Genomic DNA, 12,462 nt, shown 5'->3' with positions numbered 1-12,462 from the left:
GAAACCTCATCCTCTAAGAAATAATAATAATAATTACAGTTCCAGTTTTGTTTTTGTTTTCTATTAGTTTATTTATTTATCTTTGCAACAAATCACTGTTCTAGCTTGGATTGTTCACATAGGAACGTGTGAAGATAGGAAACCGCGGGACTGGATTTAATTTGCTCCGTTGGTTTAGACTTTAGAAGCATAAGACAGTGGTAGAAGGACTACACGGGTCTGTGGGTCCAAAAGATTATGATTAGATGAAGAAATGTGTCTAAATGAAGTGATTTAGGAAGAACAGAACGTGCCTAAGGCGCAACCACCACACACCACACGCTCAGACGACCGACTACCATGGTCCTTCCTTCCTCTGCTTCAATTCTGAACCCAAGAAACCCAGCCCCATTAAATTGTTCAAAATTAGCTTCATGCCGATCTAGGTTTTCCTTTTGTTATCAAACATGGTGCAAAGATTGTTTTTTTGCAGACGTTAATCCTTGACCAGACAGTTTAATCCTCATCTCCATGGCATCGGACTTTTTTTTTTTTTTTTTTTTAAAAACAAATTAAAATCTTCTGAAATATATACAAAATAAAAAAAATAAAGTATATCAAGTTCCATGAAAGATTTAACATATTTATCTTAATATTAATGTATTTTTTTTTAAAAAAAATATTTTATTTATTTCATAATTATAACTCCATGGACGTTTTTAAGACCAAATAGTAATCATATCTAACATTTCTAATTCAACAAAAAATATTTAAAATTTCTAAAAATCTAGATTTATTGAGCCAAAAAAAAATGTCTAGATATATAACAAAAAGTGAAATATATCTATATATATTTAAAAGATGTGATAAAAATTTTAATGACAAAGTTATAAAGTTTATTTTTTTATTTCTAGAATAAAACATTTAAATTAGTACATATATTAATGAATATAAAGCAACAGTCACATTTTAAAATATTTCAGGCTTTTTAAGAGTTTTTACATAAGCTATTAAAAATATTTATGACCTTTTAATTCGCCGGCTTGGAAAAAAAATATTAATTAACAAAAAATTGTTAATGATAAAAAGTATTTATGAAATGTTTCAAATCATAAGATATAATTTAAAATAAAAATAAATTAAAGAGGATATATACGATATTAATCTTTTTAAAAAATATATTTTTTTCTGCACAATTAAAATAGATATGCGTAATGGATTTTTATTTTTGTTTTTATCTTTTTCAAATTTGCATACGTACGCCTATTATTTGTGAATTACTAACTAGAATTCATATAGAGACAAATAAAGAAGATGAATGGTTTATGAAACGATTTTTTATTTTTTATTTTTGTGGCATGTTGCACATTTCGAATAATTTATTGCTCATCTAGAAGGCTCATTTTCCCCTCTTTATTTCTTTTTCATTTTTTAATCTTACTTTTAAACTTTTCTTTTCAAACCGGTTTAGATTATATTATGTGTTAAAAAACTGATAATAACATGGGAAAACAAAAACTTTTATTAGGTAAATGGCCTTTACTGATTTGATTAGAAAATAGAAACTACATAATTGCAAAGACAGATAAATGGGAAGGATCAATATTCCCATGACTACTAGCAAAATACAAGTACTTGTTGAATATTAAGTTACAAATTTACAATCATAAACATAAAATGGGCATCTACTTCTTTATTTGAATTTTCTTCTTATTTCGTTTACTTCTGCGACAAAGAATACATTATTTCTTCGTTAGGCTTCTTGCAATCGTGTTTTTTGGTTCAATTTTGACTACTACAACAAGTATATTCCTTTTGACTAGAGGAGTTACGCTTGCTTACAATTTGGCAGCCATTTTTTTTTTTTTTTCTTGAGAAAACCTAACGATTCCATTTACACCATATCTTACTAGGAACTATCGTCCAATACTGGACCACATTTTCCAACTTGCTGAAATCAGTTCAATGGAAAAACAAGGATTTGTTTAGTTTTATCAATATTAGAAATGGAAGTATTCGAATGAATCACGGTAAGAAAAAACAGTGAAATTCCTTGGACTGTCATTTCAGAGACAAGGATCTGATTAATTGGAATTAATCACTCAATCTTGAATTTGCTTTTGTGTATTTTCTAATCAACCTAAAGTAATGGATTAAACTAGAATCAAGAGTGGTGGTTGGCATTATATGGTTAATATGGGCTTTGATTAGTAAGGGATGTATGTTGAGATGCGTGGAAAAAGTCAAAAAAAAAAAAAAAATTTGGCTGGTGGACCATGTCGGTGTCATATTGTAGCTTTATTACTGAAGCCAACAAGCAAATGGATAAGAAAAGCTAGAAAGCCCAATTTGATACAAACAGCTGTTTACCAAAACCCAAAAAGCAAAACTAGACAAGGGAAGCTTCCAATGCTCCAACTTGCAATTCAATCTACCAAGCTTTTGCCATTGCAAAATTAAATGAATAAAATAAAAATCTATCAAGCTTTTTTGGAAGCATCCGGTTTTGTCTCAATACCGCTCGTCGCTATGTTGCTTAAAGTTTGGCCGCTCGACATGTACTATAAACGCAAACCCAATTTTCTACTTCTCTTATATTATTAGATTTGAAAAAAATACTTTGACAATTATCTCTTTATGTCTGAACATCTAATGTTTGAAGATTCCAACAAGACAAACGTGAAATAAAAGTAAACATATTTTTAGAGAATATTTAAAATTTTTCTTTCAAAAAAAAAAAAAAAACAGTTTAGGCAATTTAAATCTTGTTTAGGATAACTTGTTTAATTAAAAACTCTTCAAAAAACCTAAAGTGTTTTTAGATAACTGTTTAAATACTTTCAAAATAAGGTTTGGAATGTTAAAAATCAGAAACATCCTTTTAACTTGTCTGGAGTAAGGAAAGGTGGTTTTATTTTTTATTTTTATTTTTTTTGTTGTTTAAGCACTAAAATACCCAAAATTAAAAAAAAAAGAAAAAAAAAGAAAAAAGAAAGACTTCAAAAAGTGTCTTGTTTTCTTTTTTACTTTCCACTGTACGACAATAAGTCTACGGTTGTACCTTGATCACTCTCCCTATTATCCTTCTTTTTTTATTTTTTATTTTTTTATTTTTTTTCCAATTAAAACTCCCTATTTTCCCATTTGCGAACACTTTAACCCCCTAATTACTTTATGTCCAAATTCATCATCCTATTGCTTTTCTAGGAACATCCTCTTGCTTTTCTAGGAACATACATGTATATGTGTGTGTGTGTGTGTGTGTGTGTGTGATATGATCCTTTATATAACATATACCTAACACCTTATATTTGAGTTTTTCTGTATCTTCTCCTTCCAGTTTGTAAAACAATGGCAATTCTAATTCCTTGTCGCTTGCCTTGTCGTTCAGAAGAAGATCAATCTCAGTCTCACTCCGATTATCTTGTTAACTCAGAATCATCAGCCTCATCATCACTCTCTTCCCAACCAAGTTTACCTTCTGTACATTCGCTAACCCCGTCACCAGACCAACAACATGGACAACAATCATCCCCATCAACCCACCACCACTGCCTTGCCACCTTCAAAGCTCACTCCTCCTATGTCTCCTCCCTCGTTGTCGCCGGAAAGTTTATATATACTGGTTCGTCCAACAGCGAGATTCGGGCATGGAGCCGAGACCCATCTCAGCTCAAAAACAATTCGGCGGTGGATAACTTGGTCGCCGTCAGCGAAAGCGCTGTTAAAAGTCTAGTCGTTTTGGGGGACACGCTTTTCAGTGCCCATCAAGATCACAAAATCCGAGTGTGGAATAAGATCGAACACCATGTAAGCAACCCAACACAACCCCAGAAATTCAAATGCATAGCCACTCTCCCAACGGTCAACGACCGAATCTCGAGATTCTTCTGGGCGAAAAACTATGTAGAGGTTCGGCGGCACAAGAAGATCACGTGGGTCCATCACGTGGACGCCGTGTCCGCTTTAGCCGTATCCAAAGACGGTTCGCTTCTCTATTCGGCCTCGTGGGACCGAACTTTCAAAGTCTGGCGAACATCCGATTTCAAGTGCTTGGAGTCAGTGAGCAAAGCCCATGATGACGCCATCAACGCAATCGAGTTATCCGAAGATGGATATGTTTATACCGGTTCAGCCGATAAGAAAATCAAAGTTTGGAAGAAGAAGTTCGATGGGGACAAAAAGCATTGTTTGGTTTCCACTTTGGAGAAGCACAAATCGGCTGTCAATGCTTTGGCTCTTAGCTCAGATGGGTCGGCGCTTTATTCCGGCGCATGCGACCGGTCGATCTTGGTTTGGGAAAAAGATGGTGAAAATGATAGCATGATGGTGGTGGTGGGTGCCCTTAGGGGCCACACCAAGGCAATACTGTGCTTGGCGGTGGTGGAGGATTTGTTGTTGAGTGGTTCGGCCGATTGCAGTGTCAGGATTTGGAGGAGAGGGATCGATAGGAGGTTCTGTTGTTTGGGTGTTTTGGAAGGCTATAGACGGCCCGTGAAGTGCTTAACTGTCACGGTGGATTGCAGTTACAGGCAAAGAAATGATGATTCTGCTGGCAGTTGTTATTTGCTTTACAGCGGCAGTTTGGATGGTGAGGTTAAGGTCTGGAAGATTTGGATTGCCAATAATTTTCTTTCATGTTTTTCTTCTTAAACTGATGTAATTTTATTTTATTTTTTTTGGTTGCAAATTTTTGTGCATAGTGGTCAGAAACTCATTGCCTTTTTTTTTTTTTTTTTTGGATATGAATTTTCATAGGGTATACATATTTTAGATCTTGCTGAGCTATATATATATATATATATATATGTATCGAAATACAGCCACTGTAGTGAGTTAGGATTTTGGGAAGAGTACTATGAAGTTATTTGGGTTAATTTTCTTTCTATGAAATTTTGCATATTGGTATGGAAAATTCCATTATATAACATAGAAAGGCTGTGTAGGCACGAATATTCTTTCAAATTCTATGACTTTGATGATCAGTAGGAACACCATGTCACCATATAACAGACCCTACAAATGTCTGACGGCCACATGGTGTGATATTTACGGACATGGTCAACTATTTTGAACTTTTATAAGATAATATTTTTTTGTCTTTGAGCATTAATTTCTATATTTTATAACTTTATATAAAAGAAGACCTAAAACTATCGTTATCTTGTTTTTTTGTGGCACATAATTGATAGTTTCCTACTCTTCATTATTAATTGAGTGTATGCGTCAACCAGCCAAAAATTTAAAAAAAATAATAATAATAATTATGTGTACGCGTTATGCTTTACTGCAATAGGTATTTTAAAATATTATCCTTTCAAACAATTATTGGAGTAAGAGTACTAATTATAGGATTAAATAATTTTCGGCCAAATCTCAGGCCATCTATGTTTGTAGTTTAGAATGCACAAAAGGAAAACGCAATATATATATATATATATATATATATATATATATATATATATATATATATATATATCTATTAGTTTTCAATTAATGCTTGATTATAAGAAAATTATGAAAATAAAAATTTTAATATAATGGGATGGTGATATCACAAATGTCTTAGTTTAGAGGGATAAAGTAAAAATAGTCAATATATAGGCTATTTGAAAAGTGATAAAATTATGAAGCAATCAATTTTATATATTTTATTAGAAGATAATTTTTATTTTCAATTTTTAAATCATAAATAAATTAATTATATGTAGATCCTAAATATTGATACTAGTCAAATACTAAAAAATAATTTATAAAGAATTAGTTCCAAAATACTAATGTTTTGGGTATTAGATTTTCCTCAAAATTATAAACACTTGAACTTATATTTTGATATCCATAACATTATTAAAAAATATGTAATTATATAAATATTCGAAAAAATTATTTTCATCAAAATATGTAACTTTTTGTTGGATAAAATCAAAATATGTAAATAGAGAGTTTTTTTTTTTTAAATTAAAATTTTATGTATTTTTTTTTTCTCCCTCTTGAAGGCAATAAAAATATGCAACCTCGGCATGTTATATGTGTTCAGGCCTGTTACAGCTATCATAATTACTTTATCATCTCAGAAAAGAAAGAAACTGATATTGTTTTGTGTTGTTTGATAACAGAGTTTTTAGTTTTAGTTTTAGTGTTTTTTTTTTTTTTAAATTTTTTTCTTATGTCAAATGTTAGCTAATTGTAATTATACAGTAAAATATCTGTACATGAATATTTATGTGATTACGAAAAATTATTCATTTAACAAATTGATTTATTTATTGATAAATAAATAATTTATTAATTTATCAATAAATAAATATTTATTAATTTAAAAAGAATTTTATATTATTTTTGAGAAATAATTTTATTAACTATAATATATATATATATATATATATATATATATATATATATATATATATATATAATTAATAAAGGAAAAGATCAATCTGGCTTGATCAAATCTGCAATCATGGGATTGATCAGCACTCATTCAACAAATAAAGAAAAAAAATCAATTGAGAATTTCACCATACAAAGAAATTAATGGAATGAATCCCACTAGTAAATGCAAAGAATATTGTTGTTGATTTGGTTAATTATAGTTGACCTCCACTTATGGAGAACTATCTCCGATTGTGGATCAGTTGATCAATTTTTATTTCATATTTTTTCTTATATATCCGGTAAAAACAAAAAACTTTAGATTACATTGGAAAAAACCTAAATTGAAAAAAATAAAAAAGATATAAAGTAACATTTTATTATTATGTTTGGTAAATGTTTATATATATTATTTTTTTTTACAAGTTTAATCAAAATATTAGTTTATATATTCAGTTGGTCCTAAAGGATTTATAAAAAAATTATTATCTTATACATTTAACAAATTTATTCATTTAATACACCAGCTCAATTTGAGACCTAACAATTTTATTATTTTAGCTAAATTATTTATTTAGTGAATATTTATTTATCGAGATATTACTGTAGTTTGTTAAACATTTTAAATAACTATTAAAATAACTATTAATTTGAATCAGAAAAAAAAAAAAAAAACACATAATCCGAAGTGGTGTTTAATTTTGTGTTTTTTTTTTTTTTTCCTTTCTTTAACTTTATATTTAACTTAGATACTTAATAAACACTAAGTACTTTGCACTAACATTTGACATAAGCAAACGACACATAACTAGGTAAAAAAAATAAACAACAAAAGTTAAAAACCAACCATATTATCAAAAGACATCAAGTTTGTTGTTTATATTTAGTTAGATTGAAAGAAAGAAATCACTTGGACACCATGCCAATAAATATAAATTAATAGATATTAATAATGAAAATGATAACAGACCCTTTCCCAAACTTTAAAAAAAAAAAAAAAAAAACAAACAAACAAGAGGTGCTGATGGGCTATATAGGCCCATGTACTGGGGTTATATATGCGGTTGTAACAAGCAAATATGGAGGATCAAATTGCATACAATAATGAACCAAACGAGTAGCCTATATATTTAGCCTTTTTCTTATTCTAGATAAATTTTATTCATAATTTATTTTTATCATCGGTAGTAAAATATTTTTATAGTCATATTATTAATAATAGGATAAATTCTGAATAAATTTTGTTGAAAATTTACAAGGAGAAAAGTTACTTATAGATACATACTCAATCCTATAAAGATATTAACTAAAATTAGAATGACCAAGATGAACCTTTGGGTTAAAATCCAAAATAAAAAATAAATTAGGAAATTAAAAGGATATTTTTTACTTTTCGCAAAAACCATCTTGTACGTTTTCTTGACAAAACTGGTTATTGGTTTAGACACCATTAAATTAAGGCGAAATTATATCTGATGAGGCCATGTGTCTGACCATCCCCTTAACCTTCTTCTTTATTTTGGCCTTGATATGTTTCTCTAAAATGAAAGTTATAAACCCATAAAACATTCCTGCAAGCATCCGTGGTCATAGGTCGGACCCATGACCAGATTATCCAATTGCTATTAACTTTAGTCATTTCTAGAATCTTGTGGTCTTGAACCCAATTATCAAAAATCTTTGATCTTTTGCCAACTGCATGAGTAATTTCTTACCTAATAATCAGAATTCCAACAGGAAGCAATAGATCCGCTTGAGTTTATATTTTCTCGAATATCCGGTAAACGTTTACGCGGCCTGGTCACACAATTCATATATAAGCTAAAAGACTGATCTGACTCGAGAAAAACTTGTAATAAAAATCAAACTACAGGAAAAAAAAAAAAATACTTGTAATAAAAATATTTCACAATAAGGTCATTTTACAAATGACTGCTTGTCCAATTGAAGATAAATTTCTAGGGTTCAGTAAAATCTCAACACTTGGTACCTAATAATATTCTCTAGAAAGGAAGATCTATAATTAATATAAAGAGACACCCCAATGTATGCATAAAAAAGCAAGCCTCCACCAGAATGCTGCTTTGTACCACATGGATGGATGGAGATTTTGCGTCTCAGTTACTGTCAAATAAATCGTTTTTCTTTTGAGTTAATATTATTTTTTATTTATTATGATAAGGCATTATATCAATAACAGAAAGAGACGAAGATAAAAAAAAAAAAATTCAGATTCTATATCCATCATCTCCTTCGTAACTATGAAATCTTTGAAAATTACTCTTCTAAAAACAGCGGTTAGCCATTTCTTATTGTGATGAGAAGAACAAGAGACTTAGGCCATTATGTTGGACTATGACCAATATGGAAGCCATGAGCATTATAAGGGTTTATGGATTCATTCACCGAAAAGATCAATATAGACGCTAGAACCATATTTTTAAGGACATTCACCGAAAGGGGTGGACCGGGACCATTTTTTGACCTACCTTTAGCAAAACTAGTTTGGTCATGCCACCACTAAGCCAACTTGTATGTGTCATTGGTTAATTAGTTTCACACTTCTAACTTTATCACTCTTTTTCTGGAACATTTTTTTTTTTTTTCAGAGTGGAAATTGGCAAATAGTTAATAAGAATGCATTCTCTTTCTCCACATATACGTGTATATTTGATCATCTACCTTACTTTCAATTCTTGATGTTTCCATATCAACCACTAATGCTAATAATGAAATCTTTTTCCAACTCAATCACTAAAAAGATATTGACATCTATAAAGTCTGTACCCCCAAAAAGAAAATAACAAAAAACCCCTCAATTTTTACACATGTTTTAATTTGCTAGCTCCTGATTTTTTTAATATTATACAATAGTTTAGCTAAATTATTACTTGCTTAAAATCCAAATAGTTAAATATTGAACAATAACACGGAAAAAATATCTTGGTTTTATTATTATCAATTTTGTTCAAGAAAAAGTTATACTAAAACTAATATTATTTATATTAATTTGAATATTTTAAGGTCAGTTTTGTCAAATTCTAAGGGGAAAATTTTTTAAAGAGATGGCATTTTGACAGTATAATTGAGTTTAGGAGTGAAATTGCTTCCCAAAAAAAAAAAAAAAAAGTTCTGGGGTAAATTGAAACATATGTGAAATATGTAAGGGTATTGTTTAATTTTCCCCCAAAAAAGAAAAAAAAAAATCTGAAATTCCCAAACATCTTCCTCCACAATTTGGTGCTCCAAATTAACTAACATTTATATAAGGTGGATTTTATAAGACTTAATTTATTCATATTCTTTTGGTTTGCCTCCCTTTAAAATAAAGAATTTCAAATCGTGGTCAAAAAACTTGGTAAAGAACTTTGACTAGATTGGGAAGTTGCCGACAAATGTAGGACTTTGATTCTATATACGTTTGGCATGACCTAGAAGCTTAAGACAAATAATGTTCCTTGAGTTAATGAAAGGTCAGTATATATATGTACAGCTTTATCCATATTAATAAAGTCTTATATGACATAATTTTTGAAAAGTTAAAAGCAAATTTTAAATTTTGAAAATTACTTTTTAAAAATATTTGGATAATTTTAAAAAGTATTTTATATTTTTTGAAAACATTTCTAATCAAAATCAGTGATGAATGATTTTCTTAAAAATCACTTTTGAAAAAATAGAAGTAACAGTAGAAATTATGTTAAATAAAACTTTAGTATTTTTTTATTTTTAAATTTGAGAGTGTGTATATATATATATATATTTTACAGATTCATGTCGGATAAATAAAAAATACCTAATGTAAGAGCATTTCATAATCAACACTAAGGGATTATTTATAAGCATAGCGTGTAATATGGCATATATAGGTCGAATTAGGATTAATCATGAACTTTCTGTCTACTTCTTTTGAGACATACACACATATGCAGGCATTTAGTTTCAGCCTTCTTTATATTTTTCAATGATTCATATAAATATAAATATAAATATATATATATATATATATATATATAGTCAAGGATTATTAATTTAGATAAAAAAAAAAGACTATTAAATTTTCCTTTTAAAAGTTAGACTATAGTTTAAAAATATTTGAATGTAGGCCTTTTAAATTATAAATACTGGGGCGAGAGAGTTAGGTTAAAAGTCATGTTCCATATTCTACTTGATTAATTCTAACTATTTTGTTACTAAATTGTGAGGATGGTGGAGATGGGAATTTGGGAGTAGGAGTAGAGCTACTGCGTAATTCTATCCCCATCTGATAACTAATTATCTCCCTTTTAAGAATTTATTATGAAGAAACAGTTTAGAAGCATAATTTTTTTATTGATAAACCTACTTCCTCCTAACTTGCAGCTTCTTGCGCATCATATTTGGCCACCTACGTCCAAAAGCATTAGTAATAAATAACTTGGAAAAAATTGTTATTATAAAAAACTTCCGTTAAAACTAATATATATAACTTTAATACTATGTTGAACTATATATTATCTATCCTATAGAAAATGAGTTAACTTTATATTTATACATATTATCTTACCGGCTGATGTTAATTGTTGGTTTTTTTCTTTTTAATATGAAAGTTTGAATGCTGTTTCAGGGAAAAAAATAATAATAACAAATAAATAAAAATTTGTTGGTGATTTATTTTGATCGAAAATAATAACACGAACCTGCATGTCATTAACATAATGATCTGACATTTTAATTTACATATACGTACATAATTCATGAGTACAAGTTACGAAAATTGGAAGACAAAAACTTTCAGAAGATTAAAAATGGCTTGTTGCATAACATCCTACTGCATTATATACAATATCAGATGTTACAATTGGTAGCTTTTTTTTATTTTTTTTTTATTATTTTTTTGTCCTTTTTCAGTGAATATCAATTATCTAGGCCATCTGAGTAATTGGCGCATTACATAAAACATTAATCTGCAATATGAAAATTAGCCAGAGCCTATTTATCACCCCCAATTAAAAAAATAAAAATAAAAAAAATTTGCCAGAGCCTCCCAATGCTAGTAATAATCTTACCTCAGGAAATGCCTAAAAATTTTTCGTAGCGTGTCTGTATGAGCAAATGGGCCGAACCCAATAGGCCCATGATTTTGTAAAAAAATAAATTTCACATACAGACAAAAAAACAAAAGTAGTAGAAAAGTCAACTATGAGTTTGACTTAATTAATTTTCACGGTTGATAACTTGATACTTCCTACGTTATCCTCCAATCTTAAAAGAAACATCAATAATTTTTCTTCCTTTAACCGAACATTCTCATAGCACCGCAAATTCCTCGCTTTGCCATATGTTTGGGACCCATGCATGTTCCCAACCCTTCAAGAAAAAGCTGGTTTATATGATGTACATTTCAATCCTGTTAATATGTTTATTTTATATAGTCATAATTTCTTGATGCAACAATTATTTTATATATACATATTATATTATCATATACTCTTTTACTGTACGACATCATATTTGTTATGCTTATCCGACAATTGATTAATTATATAATTCATGACCTAAATTATAAATAGGTTATCATGCAACATAAGGTATTTAACATCACCTAATAAAATATAGCTCTCTTTCCATATATATATGTATATATATAATCATAATCAAATTAGATTTTTAATATCAAAATTTATGTTAAAATTTTCTATTTTAGTTGTTGAATTATATAAATAGTCAAAATTTAAAATTATATTATTAATTATCAGTTTTGACGGATTTATTTTTTTAAATAACATTTTGACATATTTTTTAATTTTATATTTTATATATTATAATTTTAAATTTTAATTTTTAATATAAATAAAATTATAATAAAAAATTTAATATTAAAACCATTATCTAGTCTTGATTTGATCATAATTCTATATATAACAAAGGACAGGACAGCCTGCCATTGTCACTGCGAGGTTAATTCCCCTTTTGTCATTACCTAATTGGCAACCTGTCACAGGGACAGAATGAAATCACTAAAAATATTTACATTGGGTTTTGAAAAAACAAAAAAATAAAACATAAAACAAAAAAACAAAATAAAAGAGTCGGAAGTAAATTTGATGTGGAGTCCAAGACGATGGTTGG

At 28.8% G+C, this 12,462-nt stretch overlaps 1 protein-coding gene across 1 annotated transcript; it reads left to right on the top strand.

Annotated features, from left to right (window-relative positions):
- Window positions 1-2,956: 2,956 nt before the first annotated feature.
- Window positions 2,957-5,088, top strand: LOC107419890 (protein JINGUBANG). Its single transcript, XM_016028718.4, has one exon. It carries the CDS (start codon window positions 3,331-3,333, stop codon window positions 4,630-4,632), a length of 1,302 nt encoding a protein of 433 aa, XP_015884204.3. The 5' UTR covers window positions 2,957-3,330; the 3' UTR covers window positions 4,633-5,088.
- Window positions 5,089-12,462: the final 7,374 nt, after the last annotated feature.

This window comes from Ziziphus jujuba, chromosome 12 (assembly GCF_031755915.1).
Source record: "Ziziphus jujuba cultivar Dongzao chromosome 12, ASM3175591v1".
NCBI lineage: Eukaryota > Viridiplantae > Streptophyta > Magnoliopsida > Rosales > Rhamnaceae > Ziziphus > Ziziphus jujuba.
This window is presented reverse-complemented; position numbering and strand designations above follow the sequence as displayed.